Below are 25686 nucleotides of genomic sequence, written 5' to 3'. Positions count from 1 at the left end.
GAAACGTCAGCCTTCCTGCTCCTCTGATGCTGCTTGGCCTGCTGTGTTCATCCAGCTCTACACCTTGTTATCTCAGATTCTCCAGCATCTGCAGCTCCTACTATCTCTCACCGCATTATATGCTTTCTCTTTTGCTTTTATGCTATCCCTGACTTCCTTCGTCAACCATTGTTGCCTCATCGTCCGTGTACAATACTTCTTTATCCTAGGGATGAATTTTTGCTGTGTCCTGAATTACTCCGAGAAACTCCTGCCATTGTTATTCCACTGTCTTTCCTGCTAGTCCCCTCTCCCAGTCAATTCTGCCCAACTCCTCCCTCATGCCTCCGTAGTTGCTTTTATTCAGCTGTAATACCATTACCTCTGATTTTACCTTCTTCCTCTCAAATTACAGAGAAAATTCAATCATATTATGATCACTGCCTCCTAAGGGTTCCTTCACCTTAAGCTCCCTTATCAAGTCTGCCTCATTGCACAATACTAAATCCAGTATTGTCTGTCCCTAGTGGGTTCCACCGCAAGCTCTTCCTCTGCCTCCAAGCACTAGTTCCCTCCTTTATCCTTGAGTGGTTCTACCTTCTTCCCAGTTATCCTCTTGATTTTATCGTATGCCTTGGGATTCTCTTACTTGCCAAGGCCATTTCAAGGCCCCTCTTTGCTCACCTAATTCCCTGCTTGAGTTCTTTCCTGCCCTTCTTTATATTCCTCACATGTCCTACCCGATTTTAGTCTCCTAAACCTTATATATGATTCCTTTATCCTTTTGACTAACTTCAGAAGCTCCCTTGTTATCCAAGGGTCTTTACCTTGCCAGCTTTGCTAGAATATATCAGTCCTGAATTCTGATTAGAGTCTTCAGGTGTGAGGCTGGAAAATCACAGCATGTCAGACAGGAAAACCCTTTGTTGAGCCAAAATCCTTCGTCAGGACTAAATTCTGATCAATAGGTCTTTAAACAACTCCCACATGTCAAACGTGGACTTGCCCGATAACAACTGCTTCCAATTAACTCTCCCTAGCACCTGCCTAATAATGTCATAATTTGCCCTCCCCCAATTTAGTACCTTCCCACAAGGTCCTGGCTTATCCTTATTAATAGCTAACTTAAAACTTAAGGACAACACAGTGTGGAGCTGGAGGAACACAGCAGGCCAGGCAGCATCAGAGGAGCAGGATAGCTGACATTTTGGGTCATGATCCTTCCTCAGAAATGGGAGAGGGGAAGGGGACTCTGAAATAAATAGAGAGGTGGGGATTGGGCTGGGAAAGGTAGGTGGGATGGTGATAGCAGGTAGGTAGTGGTGGGAATTGGTCAGTGAGGTGGGAGGAGCGGATAGGTGGGAGAGAAGACGGACAGGTCAAGGAGGTGGGGATGAAGCTAATAAAGGTGAGTGTAGGTAGGTAGCGGTGGGGATTGGTCAGTGAGGTGGGAGGAGTGGATAGATGGGAGAGAAGATGGACAGGTCAAGGAGGCGGCAATGAGAGGAGGGCTGGTCTTGGGATGAGGCCGGGGTTGGGGAGATTCTGAACGTAGTAAAGTCCGCATTGAGACCATTGGGTTGTAGGGTTCCAAGGCAGAATACGAGGCGCTGTTCCTCCAGTTTCCGGGTGATGTCATTGTGGCACTGGAGGAGGCCCAGGATGGACATGCCGTCCAGGGAGTGGGAGGGGGAGTTGAAGTGGTTCACGACTGGGAGGTGTTGTCGTTTGTCGCAAACCGAGCGGAAGTGCTATACAAAGTAGTCTCCGAGCCTCCGCTTGGTCTCACCGATGTAGAGGAGGCCACATCGGGAACAGAGGATATAGTAGACCACATTAGCGGATGTGCAGGTGAACATCTGTTTGATATGGAAGGTTTTTTTGGGGCCTGGGATGGAGATGAGGGGGGAGGTATAGGGGCAGGTGTAACACCTACAGTTGCAGGGAAAGGTGCCGGGGGTGGTGGGGCTAGTGGGGAGTATGGAGCGGACGAGGGAGTCATGGAGAGAGTGGTCCCTCCGGAAGGCAGATAAGGGTGGGGAGGGAAATATATCCTTCGTAGTGGGATCAGATTGCAGGTGGTGGAAGTGTCGGAGAATAATGCGTTGAATCCGGAGGTTAATGGGGTGATCAGTGAGGCCAAGGGGAATTCTGTCTTTGTTTTTATTGCGGGGAGGGGGTGTGAGGGCTGAAGTGCGGGAAACGCAAGAGATGTGGTCGAGGGCGTTTTCGACCACTGAAGGGGGGAAGTTGCAGTCCTTGAAATACGAGGACATCTTGGATGTTCAGGAGTGGAATGCCTAAACTTGGGAGCAGATGCAGCGGAGGCGGAGGAATTGGGAGTATGGGATCACATTCTTGCAGGAAGGTGGGTGAGAGGAGGTGTAGTCTAGGTAGCTGTGGGAGTCAGTGGGCTTGAAATAGATATCAGTTTCGAAGTGGTCACCAGAGAAGGAGACAGAGAGGTCCAGGAAGGAGAGGGAGGTATCAGAGATGGTCCAGGTGAACTTAAGGTTGGGGTGGAAGGTATTAGTAAAGTTAATGAACTGTTCAAGCTCCTCGTGGGAGCATGAGGCAGCACTGATACAGTCATCAATGTAACGGAAGAAGAGGTGGGTGATAGTGCCAGTGTAGCTGTGGACGAGGGACTGTTCCACGTATCCTACAAAGAGGCAGGCATAGCTTGGGCCCATGCGGGTACCCATGGCAACCCACTTAATCTGTAGGAAGTGGGGGGAGTTGAAGGAGAAGTTGTTAAGGGTAAGAATGAGTTCAGTTAAGCGGATGAGTGTGTCGATGGAGGGGGACTGGTTGGGCCTGCGGGAGAGGAAGAAGCGGAGGGCTTTTAGGCCATCTGCATGGGGAATGCAAGTATATAGGGACTGGATGTCCATGGTGAAGATGAGGCGTTGAAGGCCAGGGAGTTGAAAGTTTTGGAGGAGTTGGAAGCCGTGGATGGTGTCCTGGACATAGGTGGGGCATTCCTGGACCGGGGGGAGAAAATAGAGTCGAGATAAGCGGAGATAAGTTCGGTGGGGCAGGAGCAAGCAGAGACAATGGGTCGACCAGGGCAGTTGGATTTGTGGATTTTGGGAAGGAGATAGAAACGGGCGGTACAGGGTTGGGGAACGATGAGATTGGAGGCTATGAGTAGGAGGTCACCTGAGGTGATGAGGTTATGGATGGTCTGGGAGATGATGTTTTGGTGGTCAGGGGTGGGGTCATGATCAAGGGGGCGGTAGGAGGAGGTGTCAGAGAGTTGGTGCCTGGCCTCGGTGATGTAAAGGTCAATGTGCTATACCACAACTGCGCCTCCCTTGTCCACAAGTTTTATAGTGAGGTTAGGGTTGGAGCGGAGCGCTCATGCCTAGACGTTGAACAATTTTTCTGCTGCCTCTGCCTCTATGCTTATTTCTTTAATTGCGAGTCAACCCCGCCCCCACCCCCCCACCCCCACAGACCCCTTCTCCCGCCTACAACACACCCCATTCTCCTGGACACCACCCCAAGGCCTCCTACCCTCCCTCAACCTCTTCATCTCCAACTGCCGTCACGAAATCGATTGCCTCAACCTCTCCATCCTTCTCACTCACTCCAACCTCTCCCCCACAGAACATGCAGCCCTCCACTCCCTCCGATCCAACCCTGACCTCACTATCAAACCCACGGTTGTTGGTACCAATGTGTACAATGACCTCTGCCTGCTCACCACCCCCTCTTAAGAATTTGATGCAACTGCTCAGAGACATCCTTGATCTTGGCACCAGGGAGGCAACACACCATCCTGAAGTCAGACAAATTTGATTGAGTTCTTTGATGAGGTGACACAGGCAGTGGATGAGGGTAATGTTGTGGATGTTGTATATTTGGGCTTTCAGAGAGCATTTGATACAGTGCCACATGGTAGGGTGGTTAGCAAATTAGAAATGTTTCGGATTGAAGAGTCCTTGGTAGCATGGATTAGAAATTGGCTGAAGCATGGGAAACAGAGGGTAGGTAGGTATAGATGTGCAATTCTCAGATTAGAGACAAGTTGAAAATAGTGTTCCCCAAGGATCAGTGTTTGGCACCTTGCTTTGTCTGATTTACATAAATGATTTGGAGGTGCGTGTTGAGAGCAAAATCTGTAAATTTGCAAATGACACTGAACTAAGCAGAATAGTGAATTGTCAGGATGATGCTGAGTGACTTCAGAGGGTCATCGACAGGTAGGCCAAATATGCAGACACCTGGCAGATGAATTTCAATGCAGAAAAATGTGAGATAGTGCACTTTGAAAGAAGAAACATAGCGACAATACAGGCTTAATGATACAACTTCGAGATTAGCACAGGAGCAAAGGGTTCATGTGCATGATTCTCTGAATGTGGCCAGGCAAGTTGAAACAGTTTTTAAGAAGGCTTAGAAGATCCTTGGGTTTATAAGTAGAGGCATAGAGTGCAAAAGCAAAGAAGTGATGCTATACCTCCACAAATCTTTGGTCAGACCACATTTATTGTATTGTGTTCCATTCTGGGCAACTTATTTAAGAAAGGATGTTAAAGCCCTGGAGTGAGTTCAATGGAGATTTACTAGAATGATACCAGGAACGAGAGATATTAGATACAAGGAAAGATTAGAGAAATTGAGCTGATTCTCCTTGGAGCAGAAAAAATTAAGAGGTAACTTTACCGAGGTGTTCAAAATTACGAATTATTTTGACAGGGTAAAGACTGTTTCCACTTATGGGTATTTCAGTACTCGGGGTTACAATTTCAAGGTTGTCAGCAAGACAGCTAAAAATGAGATGAAGAGAAGCTTCTTTTACTGGGAGAGTTGTTAGAATTTGGAATGTACTGCCTGGGAGAGTGGTGGAAGCAGAATCATAGGAGATTTCAAAAGAGAGCTGGATATGTATTTGAAAGTGATGAATTTAGAGGACTACCGAGATAGGGCAGGAGAATGGAATTAGCTGGGTAGCTTTATTGTGACCTGCTGCAGATACAATGGGTTGAATGGCCTCCTTCTATACTGTAAAATTCTATGATTCCACAATCCTATCCAGGTATGACTGTAGTTACATGCACATGTCCATATAGTTACGCATGTAAGTGTGACTGTCACATGTAATTGTGACTAAAACCACTCAAATATTGTGACTGTCAGTACAATAAACCTCTCACCATGACTGTGAGTCACATGTAGATGCGATTGCCAGTGTAATTATACTTGTAGGCGTAGTTGTCAGTACAATTACACATGTAAACTGTGACTGTAAGAATAATTACATAGAGACTTACCTGGAGGCAAGATTCTATAAACTCATCCATCGTTACCACACCATCTTTGTTCTTATCCATTTTCTGTGAAAGTACAAATTGATATGAAAAATTGTTAAGAAATGTTTCCATTAGGAACACACAGATAGTTCCTTCACTGGTCTACTCCATGCATGAAACAATCTTGGTGTAGTTTTATATTTTAAACTTATATAAAATGGAACGAGAATGCTGGTCTGCTCTTGCTAATCATTCTGACTTGGGGAAGCTGTGTTTATACACAGCCACAGGAATGGACAAAAAGATTGAAGCACCATCTCCAAATCACAAAATATATAAGCCCGTCATCATCAGTGGGTCAAAATCCTGGAATTTCCTCCCTATTGGCATTCTGGGTATACCTATGGTACATGGCAATTATCTGCAGCAGTTCAAGAAGGCAGCTCACTACAACTTTCTCAAGGGCAACTAGGAATGGGCAAGAAATGCTGGTGCAGGCAGCAATTTTCACAATCTGCACAAGACCTTGAAACAAACTGAGTACCCAGATATAAGTAGGTTCTTCTGTATATGAGTGGGAAAGATCTGAAAGTGTTAAAACCGGGGACTGCCATAAGCACCACCTATTGTGATGATGTCACATGAACTTATGGATGAAACAGCTTAGTACCTTGAGGGTTCTAACACTAGGTTCTCCTCAAAGTCTCTGTTGCAATGTTTATCATATCAATGAAAGCTGCCACTAGTTGCTATATTCTTGTTAACTACAAAGGACTCTTCTAGTTACACCAGGAAGTGGCTTCCCTCAGCCACACTACATCCTGTAGTTTCTTATATTTAAAGAGGATGGTGGCAGAAACCTCCATCATCTGCAGCAGCTCACCCATTATAGTGAGCTGGCATAACCATACAACAAGGTCTTACTCATGACTGTCATGGATATGGCATCAGAGTACAGGGGATCACTCTTAAACCATGCAGCCACCCAAATTTATGTAAAACGGTGGGTGCTGGGACATAAACCTGAAGTGGCTGTACAGAGTAAGAGGGTTCTGTAGGAAACTGACCATAAATAGCACTGCCTCCATAAGCCGTGATACTGACAATCAATCCATCAGTCTAGGCTCCATCTTGCCACTCACATACTCACAGAACATGCCAAAAATCAATCAATAAACTCACCAAGGAATGGGTTTTATCAGAAATAGCTTAAACTCAACTGTTAAGAAAAAGGCGCGAAATTGGAATTTAGACTGTATGGAATTTATCAATCCCAAACAGAGTTGGAGGTCAGTCACAGTATGAAAAAAGGTGTATAATTTATAAATATACTAATATCATTATTGGAAATTCATTTTCAAAATAGAGATAGACGGGTATCAATTGTTTCTGTCAACAGTGTTCTTTCAAAATAAAAAAAAGAGGACTTCAAGAGATCTTCCATAATAATGATTAAATCTAGAAATATGTTTATTTTGTTGGGTTTACAACTGTTAACTTTGGTTTCAGTTTAGTTTAGGAGACCAGGGTGAATGATTTTAGAAGCAAGTCCAGTTTCTCTCCAGGAAGGAGTTTAAGGGTTGTTCTGCGAACCAGTTTCTTCAGCAGAAGGGGTGAGTTTGCAAGGAGAGTTTGATTAGAAGTCTGCAAGCTATTAGAACTGAGAAAGTTTAAGCTGTCAGATTTGAAAGAACATATCGAATTGTCTCCACAGTCCACGATAAAAAAAAACTGTAAGGGGTTAGTTAAGTAGAATCCAAAAGAGTTGAGGAAAAGGCATAATTTTCTTGTACTTGAGAGTCTGTAATGGATATTACGGGGAAACAGTTTATGATTTTGTTCTGCTTCGTTTTAAGATCATTATAATTATCTTCTTTATTCAGACAGCTTATTATTTCTTCTTTTGTGGAATTGATATCTTTCAATTGTTGAAGAAAATCTGCAGCCTCTTGTGAACTAATTAAACCAAGAAATGATCTACCAAGCCAGATTTCACACTGAGATCTGGCTTGTCCAGTAGTGCCACCATGTGAGATCATATCAAAAGAACCATTGATTTATGGAGAAAAATAAAGAAGATGCAGATTCCTGGAGTCCAGGACTTGTCAAGTTTACCTTGAGCAATAAAGTCCATTTGAAACATAACTGCTGCTGTCATGTTGTCCAAGTATGTGTCGCAGTCCTACTTTCAGTTGTCTTAGAATAACCAATATCCCTCACAGCAGCAACATTCTCAGGAACAATAGTGATTGGAGCAGGATCTCTGCATGATCACACAAAACCACTGAGTAGATCACTGACTGAATCCAGACAAATCTAAACCACAAAACATTTTAATCATTGTAGGCTAAATCTAAACCTGGAGCCCACGGGGAAAGATCAAACAAGCTGCTCTCACTCAGAACACTAGAGTGAACCATTTTGGTAATGTTAAACTCTGAAAGCACTTGCCTGAAAAAAGACATCCACATGATGGCGTGGAGCATCGTCCTTGAGCACAGGATAGGTGTACTTCCCCATCATGTTGTAGATAGCTCTCACAATGTCAGTCATCTCCTGTGGTTTCAGGAACAGAAAGTTCAGACACTTCCCCAATCAGCTCTACTACACTGAAGATTATCCACTTTTACAATAGCTGTCCATTGAAGATTAATCCTCCAATACACTAACTACTCATTGAAGACAAAACCTCTAGTACATTTACTTCCCATTGAAGACCATTTGCCTTATACAGTAATGCCTATTAAGGACCACACTGTAGTACACTAACTCCTCATCGAAAACCAATCATTGAGGACAAGATCTTTGTATTAAGGCCCTCCTTCCAGTTCAATAACTCCCCATTGAAGACTACTCCTCCAGTGCACTATGTCCCTATTGAAGAGTATCCCTCTAGTAACCAACTGCCCATTTAAGACCATTCCTTCTGTACACTAACTCATCATTGAAGACCATCCTTCCAGTATGCTAACTCCTCATGGAAGATCAAACTTTTCATACACTAATTCTGGTTCATTAACTCTCTTTGAAGAACAATCCTCTATGACACTAACTCCTCACTGAAGACCAATTATCGAGTATAAGAACTTTGTATTGAAGACCATCCCTGTAGTACATTAACTCCCCATTGAAGACAACTCCTCTAGTGCACTACTTCCCAATTGATGACTATTCCTCTAATACACTAACTGCCCACTTAGGACCATTCCTTCAGTACACTAACTCGTCATTACAACCAATCCTCTAGTTCACTAACACCTCATTGAAGATCATTCCTTTAGTACACTAACTCATTACTGAAGACTATCCTTCTAGTGCACTAACTCCTCATTAAAGATCAATCCTCCAGTACCCTAATACCACACTAAAGATCATACCTCTAGGACACTAACTCCATACTGAAGATTATTCCAAAAGTAGACTAACTCTTCAAGGAAGATCTTTCTTCAGGCACTTTAACTGCCGAGTGAAGACCATCCTTCTAGTACATTAGCTCCCATTTAAGACCATTCCTCCAATATACTAATATTCTATATATCAGCATGACACAGTATCACAACCAGCTTGAACATTGCTCCAGAAAGTTAGATAATATTTCTTGTGCTTGTTAGTTTAATTTTGCATACCTCTTTGTTGATATATCCATCCTTATTAATGTCATAGAGGTTAAATGTCCATCTGAGCTTCTCATGAACCGTACCCCTCAGTAACACTGACAGAGCCATCACAAAGTCCTGAAATTAGAAGATCACGGAATAAATGTGCCCATTGATAATCAATACAAAGCAATCCAGTTTGGGTCTGGTGTACTTGGTTAAGTGTTTTAAAGGAACCAATCCAATTTTGAACATCACAGAAGGCAGAGGCAACCATTCAGTATGTTTTCTAGTTCCTGTCTTAAACAGCAGGCTCTATTGGGAGGTTTGTGATCAGCATATCTACACTAGAAGGTCCGTGTACAGTGTATCTACACAAACATTAGCCAGGTAGTTGACACTGATGAAGAAGGTCTTAAGCTTTAGGAGGATATGGACAGATTGATCAGATAGGCAGATCAGTGCGGATAGAATTTAATCCTGATAAAGGTGAGGTGATGTGCTTTGGAATAAGGAATAAGACGAGGGAGTATTCAATGAATGGTAGGAAGCTCAGGGATCTCGAGGTGCTTGCCCACAGATCTCTGAAGGCAGAAGGACTGGTTAACAGGGTAGGTAAGAAGGCATATGAGATACTTGCCTTCATCAGTCATGACATAGATTATAAGAACAAGGACATCATGCTGAACGTACAGACTTTGATTAGGCCACAGCTGCAGCACAATGTGCAGTTCTAGCCACGGCTCTATAGGAACAATCTGATTGCACTTGAGATGTTGCAATGCAGATTTGCCAGGATGTTGCCTGTGATGAAGCATTTCAGCTATGAAGAGCGGCTGGATAAGCTTGGGTTGCTTTCTTTAGAGCAGACAGGTTTGAGGGTGTACTGGTAGAAGTGTTTAAGAGTATGAGGCGTATGAACACTAGTGTTTGTAATGAGGTCAGCCAGCTGGACCTCATAAAATGAGTTCCTTGATTGGGGCTGTAAATCTGGCCCAAACAGGCAACCCTGGATGATATATTGAAAGGGTGAGTGTCACAGATACTGACATTATTACTGCATTAATACTGCCTTATTCAGAGTCAAGTGGCCTAGTGGTACTACCGCTGGACTGTTAATCCAGAGACCCAGATACCATTCTGGGGACCTAGGTTCAAGTCCCGCCATGGCAGATGGTGGAATTTGAATTCAATAAAATATCTGGAATTATGAATCTAGTGATGACCATGAATCCATTGTCGATTGTCAGGAAAAACCCTTCTGGCTCACTAATGTCCTTTGGGGAAGGAAACTGCCATCATTACCTGGTCTGGCCTACATGTGACTCCAGACCCACAGCAATGTGGTTGACTTTTAACTGTCCTCTGGGCAATTAGGGATGGGGAATAAATGCTGGCCTAGCCAGTGATGCCCTCATGCTGTGAACGAAAAAAGAAAAAAAATAGTCAAGTACAGGTGTGTCAGAGATACTGACACTCTGGTACCTGACTCTTAACGAGGCAGTAATAATGCAGATTCCCCACATTGTCACTCACAAACCCATTTACCCTTCAGGTACCTTGTGTTACTGACTATATCTCTACTGACATTAATGTAGCTGCCTCACATTGTCACTCAGTAACCCCTACTCCACAGTGCCCTCTGTTTATGACTATATCACAACTGATGATAATCAGCTCCCTCAAAACGTCACTCAAAAGCCTCTCTGCAACCAGAGACGTGTATTGCTGATTGTATCTCAACTAATGCTAATTCAGCTGCCTCACATCATCACCCAGTAACCCCTCTCCCAACTGTTAAATGACTGTATCTGTATTTAGGTTAATCCAGGTTAAACCTCCTAAAACTTAATCCAGAGATGTCAGAGATAGTAGGAACTGCAGATGCTGGAGAATCTGAGATAACAAGGTGTAGAGCTGGATGTAGAGCAGGCCAAGCAGCATCAGAGGAGCAGGAAGGCTGACGTTTCGGGCCTAGACCCTGATGTCACACAGTTTTTCTGTAAACCCTCTACCCATCAGGTGCATTGTGTTCTGACTGTAACTCTCTTGATGCTTATGCAGCTCCCCCATGTTGTCAATCAGTGACCCCTCTTCAAACAAAGCCTTGTGCAATTGACTGTATCTCTATAATGTTAATCCAGCTCCCTCACACTGTCACTCAGAAAGTTCGCTCCTGTTTTACCGACTGTATCTCGACTGATGTTAATCCAGCTCCCTCAAGCTGTTACTCAGTAACGTCTCACCCACCCCAGCATATTTTTTTACCAACTGTACGTCTACTGACTTTGTCCAGAATCCTCACAATCTCACTCACTGACCCTCATACTCCCCACTGCCCTGTGTTACAGTGTATTCCATGTTATTACACTGTCACGCTTTATCCCCCCACTCCTCACTATCGTGTGTTACTGACTGTATCTCTATTGATGTTAATCTAGTCCCCTCACATTGTTTTTGTCAAAACACCAGCGCCCTGTGTAACAAACTATATCTCTAAATATGTTAATTCTACTTCCTAACATGTCACTCACTAACATTGCTTCTCCCCAGCAATCTGTTTTTGTGACTGTATCCCCCCTGATGTTATTCCACCTCCTTCACAGTCACTCAGTAACCTCATTACCCTTGTAGACCCATGTGTTGCTCACTGTATCTCATCATTCAATCACTCAGCAACACCTCTGACATCCAGCAATCTGTTTTACTGACTGTATCACGATTGATGTTAATTGAGTTCCTTCACACTTTCGGTCAGTAAGCCCCACATTCCATAGTGCCCTGTTTTACTCACTGTATTTCAAAATATTTTACCCTGATCCCTCATACTGTCACTGAGAACCACCTCTTTCCAAGTACTTTGTATTATCCTACCTACCAGTCACCACCCTGTGTCACTGATTGTATCTCTACTGATGTTAATCCAGCTTCCTCACACTATCACTCAGCAATATATGTATGCTTGTACCTTGTTTTCCTGACTGCATTTTTATTGATGTCAATCCATCCTCATCACAATGTCACTTAGTAAATGGTCTCCCAGAAAGCCCGTTATGCTTCAGATTGCATCTCTACTGATGTTAAATCAGCTCCCTCCTAATAGCATATTCTGAATCAGTATCCCATCCATCCCTAACTACCCTGTGTTACTAACTCTATTTCTACTGATGCTAATCCAGCCTCTTCACACTCTCTTCATCAATCCACTAACACCGTGTTACAGATTATATCCCTAAACATGTTAATCCTTCTTACTAACATTGTCACCTAGTAACACCTCTTCCCCCCTACAATCTGTTTGACTGATTGTATCTCCCCTGATGTTAAACCATCTCCTTCACAGTCACTCAGTAACCTCTTTAGCTCCCCCCCGACCCCAAATCCATGTGTTACTGATTGTATCTCAACTGATTTTAATCTGCCTCCATCATCCTATCACCCAGCAACACCTCTGACAACTCGGCAATCTGTGTTATTGACTGTGTAAGTACTGATGTTAACTGAATTCCCTGACACTGTCACTCAGTAACCCAAACAATCAACAGTGTCCTGTTTTACTGACTGTATTGTCACTGATGTTATCCTGCTCCCTCATACTGTCGCTCAGAACCCATTCTCCCCTGATTGTCCTGGATTATTGTCTATATCTCTGCTGATGTTAATCCAGCTCCCTCATACTGTCACTCAAAAACTACCCTAAATCCAGAAAACTGTTATACAGACTATATTTTGACTGATGTTAATCCAGCTCCTTCAAACTGTTACTCAGTTACCCTTCACCATTCCAGCACACACTTTTACTAACTTTATGTCTACTGACATTATGCAACTCCCTCACACCATGATTCATTCACACTCCCCACTGACCTATGTTACACTCTTTATCTTTCATGTAATTTCAGCTCCCTGACACTGTCACACTGTATGTCCCCTGCTCCTCACCACCCTTGTTACTGACTGTATCTCTACTGATGTGAATCAGCCCCCTCACACTCTCTCTGTCAATCCAACAGCGTCCTCTGTTACAGATTATACCTCTAAACATGTTAATCCTTCTGCACAACACTGTCACTCAGTAATACCTCTTTTCCCCCAGCAATCTGTTTTACTGATTGTATCTCCCCTGATGTTAATCGATCTCTTTCACAGTCATTCAGTAATCTCTTTACCCCTCCAGATCCATGTTATGAATTATATCTCAACTGATTTTAATCTAACTCTGTCATCCTATCACCCAGCAACACCTCTGACACCACAGCAATCAGTGTGGCTGTGTCACGACTGATGTTAATTGAGTTCCCTGACATTGTCACTCAGTAAGCCCAACACTTAACAGCGCTCTGTATTACTGACTGTATTTTCACTAAAGTTATCCTGCTCCTTCACACTGTCACTCAGAACCCACTCCTCCCTGAGTGCCCTGTACTATTGTCTGTATTTGTACTTTTGTTAATTCAGCCCCATCACACTGTCACTCAGTAATCCCTAAACTCTTCCAGCTCCCTGTATTACTGAATGTTTCGCTACTGATGATAATCCAACTCTCTCATGCTGTCACTTAGTATCGCACACACTCCCCAACACCCTATGGTACTCACTGTATTTCGACTGATGTTAATCCAGCTCTCTCATATCACTCAATATCCCCTCTTCCACCAGAACCCTGTGTTATTGACTGCACCTCAACTGATGTTAATCCAGCTCCCTCGCATTGTCACTCACTAACGCCCAAATCTCCCTGCATCTTGTGTAACTAACCGTATCTTGATGATGATAATTCTCCTCCTACACACTGTCACCAAGTGACCTTTTTATGTCTGTACCTTGTTTTCCTGACTGCACTACTGCTTATGCTAATCCAGCTCCATCATACCATCATGCACTAGTACCTCACCCTAAAAATCTGTGGTACTGGCTGCATCTGTACTGATGTTAATCCACTCGCTCATTGTCACTCATTAACCGCTCTTCCACCAAGTGCTCTGTATTTCAGTTTGTATCTCTACTGGCATTAATCCAGCTCCCTCACATCACTCAGAAATCTGTCTCCAACAGTGCCCAGTGCCCTACTGACTGTAACTCTACTGATGTCAATCTGGCTGTCTCACATTGTCTCTCACTTAGCCCCAAACTTCCCAGCATCTTGTGTATCTAACTATATCTCAATGATGATAATCCTCCTCGTACTCACTGTGAATCCATAACCTCTTTATGCCTGGACCTCGTTTTCCTGATGGTATTGCTAATCATTTTAATCCAGCTTCCTCACACAGTCACTCTGGAACCTCTCTCCAACAGAGCCCTGCATCACTGATTGTATCTCTACTGATGTCAATCCAGCGCCCTCATTTTGTCACTCACTAAGCCCCAAACTCCCCAGAGCCCTGTGTAATTAATTGTATCTTGATGATGATAATCTTCCTCCCACTCACTGTCATTCAGTAACCCCTCTAGGCCTGTGTCTTGTTTTCTTGACTGTATTGCTACTGATGTTAATCCAGCTCTGTCACACTGTCATCCAGTTACACCTCTCTCCTGACAACTATCTGCATTACTGACTGTATCTAGAACATAGAACGCAGAACAGCATAGCACAGGAAGGGGCCTTTTGGCCCATGATGTTGTGCCGAACGTGGTGCCAAATTAAACTAATCGCTTCTGCCTGCCTTTAGTCCATATCACTCTATTCCTTGCATATTCATGTGCTTATCTAAAAGAATGCCATATTCCTTCTTTACCACCCTATCTGTTTGTGCGGCCACTTTCAGGGAGCTTGAGCCACGAGATCCCTCTATATATCATTTCTGTTCAGGGTCCTGCCATTTACTGTATACTTTTCCTTAACATTTGATCTCACACTTGCCTGGATTAAACTTGATTTACCATTTCTCTACCCATATCTGCAACTGATCTATATCCCACTGAGCCCTTTGACAACCTTCTACACTATCTACAACTTCACCAATCTTTATGTCATCTGCAAAACTGCTAACGCACTGATCTACATTTTCATCCAAGTCACTTATATATATCACAAACAGCAGAGTTTCTAGTACGGATCCCTGCAGAACACCACTAGTCATGGACCACCAGCCAGAAAAACATCCTTACACCACTACACTCTGCCATCCATGGACAAGTCAATTCTGAATCCAAGTGGCCAAGTCACTGTGGATTCCATGTATTTTAATTTTCTGGATAAGGCTACCATGAGAGTCCTTGCCGAAAGCCTTACTAAAATACATGTAGCCAACGTCCACCTTTAATAACCATCTTCATCTCTTCCTCAAAAATTCAATCAAATTAGTAAGACAATACCAGCATTGCAGAAAGCCATACTGACTGTCCCTAATTAGGTCATGTCTTTCCAAATGCATGTAAATCTTATCCCTAAGAATTCTCTCCAATATCTTCCCAACCACTGATGTGAGACTCATTGGTCTATAGTTTCCTGGATTATCCCTATATGCCTTCTTGAACAGAGGGACAATGTTAACTACTTGCCAGTCCTCAGGGACATTTCCAATGGTTAGCAGGGATACAAAGATTTTGGTCAAGGCCTCAGCAATCTCTTCCCTCGCCTCTCTCAATAAGTTGGGGTAGACACCATTGGCTCTAGGGTCTTATCCATCTTAATGTTCTTCAAGAGACCCAACGCCACTTCTTTCATTATTTCAAAATACCCTAGCATATTAGCATGCTCCACACTCATCTCACTATCATCCATGTCCTTTTCCTGGGTGAATACCAATGCAAAGTACTCATTCAGGATCTCAGCCACATCCTCTGCCTCCAAGCACTAGTTCCCTCCTTTATCCTTGAGTGATCCTACCCCCTTCCTAGTTATCCTTTTGTTTTTTAACGTATGTAGGAATGTTTTGGGATTCTTTTTAACCCTACTAGCCGAGGTCATTTAATGGACCCTGCTTGTTATCCTGATTCCCTGTTTGAGTGCTTTCCTGCTTTCCTTATATTCCTCACGGGTCCTGTCTGATTTTAGCTCTCCAAACCTTACATATGCTTCTTTTTTACACTTTGATCAAATTCACAACCTCCCACATTATCTCAGGGTTCCTTACCTTGCCACCCTTGTCCTTCGTCCTTACTGGAACATGCTAGTCCTGAACTCTGATCAGTGGGTCTTTAAACAATTCCCACGTTTCAAATGTGGACTTTCCCAATAACAGCTGCTCCCTGTTAACACATCCTAACTCCTGCCTATAACTGACATAATTTGCCCTCCTTTAATTTAGTATCTTCCTGCAAGTTCCTAACTTATCCTTATTCATAGCTATCTCAAAACTTAAGAAGTTGTGATCACTGTTTCCAAAATGCTCTCCCACTGAAAGGTCAGTCACTTGGCCAGGCTCATTAGCCAATGCAAGGTCCAGTGTGGCCTCTCCTCTGGTTGGACTATTCACATACTGTTTCACGAAACCTTCTTGGATATACCTAACAAATTCTGTCCCATCTAAGCCTCTCGGTTTCAGTAAGTCCCAGTCAATATTAGGGACATTAAATTAATCTACTATGACAACCCTATTGTTATTGCATCTTTCCATAATCTGCCTACATATGTGTTGCTCAATGTCAAGGTGACTGTTGGGGAGCCAATAGTGTAATGCTGTCAGAGCGACTGTACCCATCTTATTTTTGAGCTCTACTCACACTGCCTCAGTGGATGAGCCCTCCAGTACATCCCCTCTGAGTGTAGATATGACATTCTCCCTGATTAGCAATGCAACTCCCCTCACCTCTTTTACCTCATTCCCTAATTCATCTAAATCAAAGACACCCTGGTACAGTGAACAGCCAGTCCTGTCCCTCTCTCAACCAAGTCTCTGTAATAGTCACAATGTCATAGTCCCATGTACTAACCCAAGCTCTAAGTTCATCTGGAACAAAAACAGAGGTTCCTGGAAAAGCTCAGCAGGTTTTGCAGCATCTGTGAAGAAAAATCAAAGTTAATGTTTCGGGTCCGGCGACCCTTCCTCTTTCGTTTTTATTTCTCTAAGTTCATCTGCCTTTCCCATAATACTCCTTGCATTGAAATATACACCTGCTCTACAGTTCAGGTGCAACCTGTCCCTCTTGTACCGGTCCCAAGAGGTCCCAATGTTCCAAGAACCTGCAACTTTGCCCCCTGCACCAGCTCCTTAGCCAGGTATTCATCTATCCTTTCTTTCTATTCCTTGCTTCACTAGCACATGGCACTTGTAGTAATCTCAGGATTACTACCCTCAAGGTCCTGCTTTTCAGCCTCTTTCTTAACTTCCTGTACTCACTCCACAGGACCTCATCATCTTTCTACCTAAGTCGTTGCTGCATCTCTACTGACGTTAAATCACCTCAGTTGCACAGTCACTCAGTAATGCCTCTTCCACCAAGTGCTCTGCATTTCAAATTGTATCTCTACTGTTATTATTCTGGCTCCCTCACAATATCACTCAGTATCTCCTCTACAACCAGTACCCTGTGTTACTGACGGTACCTCTACTGATATTAATCCAGCTCCCTCTCACTGTCACTCAGAAACTCTCTCCACCCAGAGCCCTATTTTACTGATTGTATCTCTACTGATATTAACCCAGCTCCCTCACGCTTTCACGCAGAAAACTTTCTCCAACGGACCCCTGTATTACTGACTGTATCTCTCCTGATGTCAATCCAGCTCCCTCACATTGTTACTCACTAAGCCTCAAGCTCCCAGCACCTTGTGTAATTAACTGTATTTCAATGACAATCTTCCTCCAACACACCATCCCTCAGTAACCCCATTATACCTGTGCCTTGTTTTCCTGCCTGCATTGCCACTGATGTTAATCCAGCTCCAGAAAAAAACTGTGTGCAGTAATCCCCCAGTAATCTGTGTCACTGACTGTATCTTTACTGATGTTAAACCACCTCGCTCACACTGTGACACGAAAATACCTCTGCAACCAGAGACTGGCATTACTGATTGTATCTTAGCTGATGTTAATTTAGCTGCTTCACATTGTCACTCAGTAACCCCTCTCTCAACAACGCCCTATTACTGATATTGACTGTACCGGTATTTAGGTAAATCCAGAGCCGTCACACTGTTACTCTATAAGCCCTCTACCTGTTAGGTGGACTCTATTGCTGATGGCATATCTCCTGGTGTTTATTCAGCTGCCTCACATTGCAACTCAGCACTCCATTTCTTTCAGCACCTTGTGTTACTAACAGTTTCTTGACTGGTGTTAATCCAGCTCCCTCATACTGTTACTCAAACCACTCTAAATCTAGAGCCCTTTTACATTGACTGCATTGCGACTGACATTATTCAGCTCCCTCACACTGTGATTCATTAGCCCCAACATTCCATACTGCCCTGTATTACAGTACATAACGTCTAATCATATTATTCCAGCTGCCTAACACTGTCACGCTGTCTACCCCTATCCCTGACCACTCTATGTTATGGCTCTTTCTCTACTGATATTAATCCGGCTCCCTCATACTGTTTTTGTCAATATACTGTGTTGTGTGTTACAGCTTATATCTCTAAAGACGTTAATTCTTCTCTCTAACATTGTCACTCAGTAACACCTCCTACCTCCAGCAACTTGTTTTACTGACTTCATCTCTGCTGATGTTAATTCATCTTCTTCACAATCACTTGTTAACCTGTTTATCCCTCCAGACCCATATGTGACTGATTGTATCTCAACTGATTTTAATCCAACTCTATCATTCTATCACTAAGCAATACCACTGACACCTCAGCAATCTGTGCTAATGACTGTGTCACTACTGATGTTAATTGAGTTCCCTGACACTGTCACTCAGTAACCCAAACAATCAACAGCATCCTGTTTTACTGACTGTATTTTCATTGATATTATTCTGCTCCCTCACGCTGTCACTCAGAATCCACTCTTCCCTGAGTACCCTGTATTATTATCTGTATCTGTACTGATGTTAATTCAGCACCCTTACACTGTTACTCAGTAATCCCCTTCACATTCCAGCTCCCTGTGTTACTGACCGTTTCTTTACTGATGATAATCCAATTCTCTCATACTGTCACTTAGTATCCCACACGCTCCCCAACGCACTGTGGTACTGACTGTATCTCTACTCATGTTAATCCAGTTCCCTCACATGTAACCACTCCTTCACCAAGTGTTCTATGTTTCAGATTGTTTCTCTACTGATGTTAATTCAGCTCCCTCATAATATCAGTGAGCACCTCTCTCTCACTAGAACCTATGTTATTGAGCATGTGGAGCAGCACGGTGGCTCAGTGGTTAGCACTGCTGCCGCACAGCGCCAGGGACCCAGGTGCAATTCCACCTTCGGGTGACTGTCTGTGTGGAGTTTGCACATTCTTCCCGTGTCTGCGTGGGTTTCTGGTTTCCTCCCACAGTCCAAAGATGTGCAGGCTAGGTGGATTGGCCATAGAAAATTGCCCGTAGTCTTCAGGGATGTGTAGATTAGGTGGGTTATAGGGGCATGGGTCTGGGTGGGATGCTCTGAGGGTCGATGTGGACTTGTTGGTTTGACGGGCCTGTTTCCACACTGTAGGGATTCTTTGATATGTATCTGTACTGATGTCGATCCAGCACTGTCACTCAGAAACCTGTCTCCACCCTGAGTACTGTTTCACTGACTATCTCTACTGATGTTAATCCAGCTCTATCACTCAGTAACCCTATACTCCAGAGTGCCCTGTGTTACTGGCTGTATCACTACTGACCTTAATCCAGCTCCCTCACATTGTTAGTCACTAAGCTCCAAACTCCCCAGTGCCTGTTTTACTGACTATATCTCTAATGATGTTAATCTATCTCTCTCACACTGTCTCTGTCAATCCATCAGCACTCTGTGTTTCAGACTATATCTCTAATCATGTTATCCTTCTACCTTACAGTGTCACTCAGTAACACCTCTTCCCTCCCAGCAATCTGTTTTACTGACTGTGTTACTGTCTGCATCTCTACAGATATTATCCAGTTGCATCACCCTGTAATCAGATGACCCTCTCCCGCGATTGCTGCATGTTACTAATTGTATCTCTGCTGATATCAAACCAACCACCCTAGATTGTCACTCAGTAACCCCAACACTCTTGTGTTACTGACTCTATCCCTGCTGATAATAAGTCACTCGATTCTTGGCCAGCAGCGGAGTGGGGCCTTGGGTGTTTGGTCTTAACAGCACAAAAGAAATCCTGCACATCATGGTTGTCAGCCATTCATTGGGCCTCCTGTGCTTTCTCCACCAACCACAAGTTCTTTATGCTGTGGGCTTGTTGTTTGATCTCAGTCTTCAGTTGCCTGTACGTCTGCCTTTTCTCTTCCAAGTGTGATTGCTGTTTTACACACATACATGCCATGCGCTTGCAGCTTTTCTGTTCTTGGATCTCCTGATCATTCTCATCGAACCAGTCTTGGTGTTTCCTCATCAAGTGACCAACCGAGTTTTTCCAGGCATTGATGATGGCTGCCTCAGGGCGGACCAGAAGCTGTTGGAATCCTGCAATTTGATGTTGCCAAGGGTTTGTGGACAGGATTTGGCTGTATGAGCTTATCTTTTCCAGATCTTTGAATGCCTCAATGTTGAACTTCTTGTGGCACTGCTTCAGTCTCTCCACTGTGGTGGGGTTGTATTTATGTAGGTCCTGGCTCGGATCAGGCGATGGTCCATCCAGCAGTCATTGGCACCTGTCATGGTGCAGGTGATTTTAAAATCTTTCTGATTCCTTGCTCCGACGATGAAGCAGTCAAAGAGTGTTTGGAGAGCGGCAGCTGCCATGTGGTCTTGTATTTGTTCCTTTGGCGAACAGTGTGTTAGTGATGAGGAAGTTGTGTTCATGGCATTTGGTCAGGAGAAGAGTGTCATTGGAGTTTTGCCTCTTTCCCAATTACATCATCCCAATGGCCTGCATTTTTGCCAACCCTGGTGTTGAATTAGCCAAGGACAATTAGTTTGCCTGCTGCAGGGCCCCATGAGAGACATTGGTCAAGGTTGGAGTAGAATTCCTCCTTGTGCTCAGCTGCTGCATCAAGCATTGGTGCATATGCATTGAATACCATGACATACTGGTTCTGAGCAAGGGTGAGTTGAAGAGTCATGAGGAATTTGCTTATTCCGTAGGGTGAGTCTTTGAGTTTATCCACCAGTTCATTTTTGATGGTGAAGCCGACACCATGGATGTGGCACTCTTCCAGGAAAAGGCATAGCCACCAACTCACTCTCTGAGCTGTCCTTTCCCTGCCTGCTGGGTTTCACTCAGAGTGGTGATGTCAATATCTTAGCGCCTGAGTTCCCGTGCAACAATGGCGGTGTGGTGTTCCAGTCTGTCACTGGCGGGGACTGACCATAAAAATCCTGACATTTCGGGTCCCAAACTTCATCCTCAGGGTGTGAAAGGTGCCTGTGCGTGGATAGGTATGTGGGACTGGGATATTATAGCCATTACAGAAACGTGGCTAAGACAGGGACAGGACTGGCAGCTTAAAGTGCCAGGGTACAGGTGCTTTAGGCAGGACAGAGGTGGAGGAAAAGGGGAAGAGCAGTTGCACGTTTGATTAAGGTGAGTATCACAGCAGTAATTAGAGATGAAATAACTGAGGGATCATTCAGTGAGGCTTTGTGGGTGGAGCTAAGAAATAAGAAGGGGATGATGTTATTGGGGTTGTACTATAGGCCCCCAAATAGTCAATGGGAATTAGAGGAACAAATATGCAGGGAGATTGTGGAGACTTGCAGGAGCAATAGGGTTGTCATAGTAGGGGATTTTAATTTTCCTAACATAGACTGGGACTGCCATAGTGTTAAGGGGTTATATGGGGGCAATCTGTTAAGTGTGTTCCGGAAAGTTTCCTCAAGCAGTATAGAGAGGGTCCTACTCGGGAAGGAGCAAAAGGTGATCTACTTTTGGGAAATAGGGCAGGACAAGTGACTGAGATGACAGTGGGGGAGCACTTTGGGAACAGTGACCATAGTTCTATTAATTTTAAAATAGTTATGGAGAGGGACAAGACTGGTCCTCAGGTTCAAATTCTAAATTGGGGCATGGCGAATTTTAATGGAATTAGAGAAGAGCTTGTAGGGGTAGATTAGTGTAGTTTGTTTGCAGGCAAAGGGCCCTCCGGCAAGTGGGAGGCCTTTAAAAATATGATAGCTAGAGTTCAAGGTCTATTTGTTCCTGTGAGGTTGAAGGGAAAAGTTGGCAGAAGTAGGGAACCCTAGATGACAAGAGATATTGAGGCTTTGACCAGAAGAAAAGGAGGCATGCCTCAGGTACAGGCAGCTGGGATCAAGGAAATCCCTTGAGGTAAATAGGGGATACAGGAGTTTGCTGAAGAAGGAAATCAGGAGGGCAAAAAGGGGGCATGAGATAGTTTTGGCTGAGAAGAATGGGGTGAATCCAAAGAGATTCTTTAAGTATATTAAAGGAAAAAAAAACTAGAGAGAGAACAGGACCCCTCAAGGGCCAAAGTGGACATGCATGTGTGGAACAGCAGGAAATGGGCGAGGTCCTCAATGAATATTTCTTCTCTGTGTTTATTGGGGAGAAAGACATGGAGACTTGGGAACTTGGGGAAGTTAGTGGCGATATTTTGGGGACAGTCCATATCACAATAGAGGAGGTGTTGGAAGTATTAGAATGTATGGAGGTGGATAAATCTCCTGGACCTGACCAGATATATCCAAGAAACCTACAAGAGGCTAGAGAAGAAGGTGTGGGGGCCCTGGCTGATATATTAGCATCATCGTTAGCTACGGGTGAGGTTCTGGAAGACTGGAGGGTAGTGAATATTGTGCCGTTATTCAAGAAGGGCTGCAAAGAAAAACCTGGAAACTACAGGCCAGTAAGCCTAAAATCTGTGGTAGGTAAGTTACTTTTAAGAAGATTCTGAGGGCTAAGATATACATGCATTTGGAAAAAGAAGGTTTGATTAGGAGTAGTCAGCGTGGCTTCATGTGTGGGAGATCATGCCTCCCAAATTTGTTAGCGTTCTTTGATGAAGTGACCAGGAAGGTTGATGAGGGCAGGGTGGTTGACATAGTCTATATGGATTTCAGTAAGGCCTTTGATAAGGTTCCACATGGTAGGTTGCTCTGAAAAACTAGATCGCATGGAATCCAGGGAGAACTGGCAAACTTGGATACACAATTGGCTTCATGGTAGGAAACAGAGAGTAATAGCAGAAGAATACTTGTTGGACTGCATTCCTGTGACTAGTGGTCTGCCTCAGGGGTCGGTGCTGGGCCCATTGCTGCAATCTATATCAATGATTTGGATGAGAATATACAAGGCATGATTAGTAAGTTTGCCAGTGACATTAAAATAGGTGGAATTGTGGACAGTAAGGAAGGTTACCAGAAGTTACAGCAGGATTTTGATCAGCTGGGGAAGTGGGCTGAGAAATAGTAAATGGAGTTTAATATAGACAAATGTGAGGTGTTTGCATTTTGGAAAGTCAAATCAAGTTAGGAGTTTCATGATGAATGGTGGGGCCTTAAGAAATGTCGTGGAACAGAAGGACCTTTCAGACGGTTCTTTGAAAGTGGAATCACAGGTAGACAGGGCAGTGAAGAAGGCTTTTGGCACACTGGCCTTCATCAGTTAGGGCACTGAGCATAGAAGTTGGGAAGTTATGTTGCAGTTGTACGGGATGTTGGTGAGGCCGCACTTGGAGTATTGTGTTCAGTTTTGGTCACCTTGCTTATAGGAATGATGTTATTAAACTGGAAAGAGTGAGGAAGAACTTTACAAGGATGTTGCCAGGACTCAAGGGACTGAGTTATAGGGACAAGTTGGAGAAGACTTTTTTCTTTAGACCGTAGGAGACTGAGGGGGGATCTTATAGAAGTGTATGAGATCATGCAAGGCATGGATAGGGTGAGTGTGCTCAGTCTTTTTGCTAGGGTTGGGGAATCGAGGACTAGAGGGCATCAGTTAAGGTAAGAGAGCAAAGAATATATGGGAACCTGAGGGGTAACATTTTTACACAGAGGATGATAAGCATATGGAATGAGCTGCTAGCGGAAGTGGTTGAGGCGGGTACATTAACAACATTTAAAAGACATTTGGATGAATACATGGATAGGAAAGTTTCAGAAGGATATAGGCCAAGTGTAGGGAAATGGGGTTAGCAAGGATGGACATTTTCGTTGCATGGACCAGTTTGGGCAGAAGGGCCTGTTTTTGTGCTTAGACTCTATGATTCTATGTCTATGACTCTATAAGAGCTCTTTTAATATGGGCAAACCAGTGCACTCCGGCTACCGCACGGGTTTAGCAGAGCAAGGTCTTTATCAGTGGCGCAGTGATCCAAGACAACTGGAAACCAGGCACTAATGTTTGGCCTTAGGTTGCCTGCGGTGGAGTGCAGACAAACAGTTTGCACTGGGCAGTGCCTCCCACTGGGGTAGTGCCAGGTCCGAGGTGAGGGGGGTGGGAGGAAGGGGAGATGGCAAGAAGGACAGAGCGGCTGCCACCATTGTGCTTATCGTGTGCTGGCCACTCGCAGTCTGTGATTGTAAAATCACTGGGCTAGGGGTGGGGCGTTGTAAGATCACTGGGGTGGAGGTTTGTAAAATCATTGGGCTGGTGGTGGGGCGTTGTAAGATCACTGGGGTGGAGGTTTGTAAAATCAGTGGGCTGGTGGTGGAGGGAGGTTATGAAAACACTAAACTGGGCTAGGGGTTTATAAAATTGCTGAACTGTGGGGTGAATAGTTTACAGAATTACTGGGCTGGTAGGAGTTCATATAAGCATTGGTCTGGGAGGTTGTTATAAAATTACTGGGCTATGGGCTGTGTTATTAAATTGTGTAGAGTAATCGTGAATTGGAAGGCAGGAAGCTAGAATTTGTTTGCAAAAAAATGATAAGGGAGATAGACATTTATAAAAAAAAGTGTCTGTATGTAGCTGAAGATGTACAGCCAGTTCTGAAATTGAAACATGTATCAATTGGCTGTGTGATTGAAAACCTTAGGCTTGTTCTGATGTTTTGGCAACAAGCTGGAATCAGCCAATTAATTTAAACCAAGCACTTAGCGATTTAAAGCCAATTGAATTTAAGAGAAATAATCATCTAGCTCTCACAAGAAATCACTAAGCTCTCTAAAAAAACACCATCTGAATCCCAGGGAGCACTGGAAAGGTGGCATCAGACCCTAAAGACCATGCTGAGGGCTTATTGCCAGGATTACCCAAATGATTTGGAAAAAGGTATCCCATTTATATTGTTTGCCATTAGAGTTGCCCCAAACAAATCGACTCAGTTTACTCCATTTGAGTTGATATTCGGATATGACATAAGAGGGTTTTTAAAATCAATTAAAGAAAGATTGATAGGTCCGAAGTCAGAGATCTCACAATTGGATTATGTATCTGAGGTGACAGAAAGATTAAACAGACTTGGTAAATTAGCTAGACAACATCTGAAGGTGGCACAGCATCTAATGAAGAAAGAAGCAGTTAAGAAATCTAAAATTTATATGTTTGCCCTTGGGGAGAAAGTACTGGTGCTGTTACCAGTGGTAGAAGATCCCTTCAAAGCAAGGTTTATTGGTCCTTATCAGATTGAGGTGAAGTTCAGTCGGGTGAATTATCTGGTAAAGATGTCAGATAGGAAATAACTTTATCGCGTATGTCATGTGAATATGCTGAAACCTTATTATGACAGGGACAGGAAACCGGAGAAACAGGTATTAGTCACTGCCTCTCAGAGTGAGGAATCAAATGCAGATGATTTGGATTTTGGTGTGCCTCAAAGTAAGTTAAATAGTGAGGAAATCCTTGGAGAATGGGATAGGATAGTGAGCTATCTGTCTCAGGAACAGAGAACTGAATTTGAAAGGCTGGTTTC

The 25686-nt window shown here is 43.8% G+C and overlaps 1 protein-coding gene across 2 annotated transcripts in view; it reads right to left on the bottom strand.

Moving 5' to 3' along the window:
- LOC109922315 (Kv channel-interacting protein 1) overlaps nucleotides 1-25686 on the bottom strand; it is a 312678-nt gene that overhangs the window by 9895 nt on the left and 277097 nt on the right. For both annotated transcript variants that reach the window (XM_048603828.1, XM_048603827.1), the window contains 3 exons: nucleotides 8864-8971; nucleotides 7689-7793; nucleotides 5259-5321 (listed from right to left, as the gene is read on the bottom strand). In XM_048603828.1, coding sequence (XP_048459785.1) covers nucleotides 5259-5321; nucleotides 7689-7793; nucleotides 8864-8971 — 276 coding nt within the window. The remainder of the gene's footprint in view (nucleotides 1-5258; nucleotides 5322-7688; nucleotides 7794-8863; nucleotides 8972-25686) is intronic.

Source organism: Rhincodon typus, chromosome 12 (genome assembly GCF_021869965.1).
Source record: "Rhincodon typus isolate 14 chromosome 12, sRhiTyp1.1, whole genome shotgun sequence".
NCBI lineage: Eukaryota > Metazoa > Chordata > Chondrichthyes > Orectolobiformes > Rhincodontidae > Rhincodon > Rhincodon typus.
Note: the sequence above shows the minus strand (reverse complement) of the source record. Positions and strands in the feature narration are given on the sequence as shown.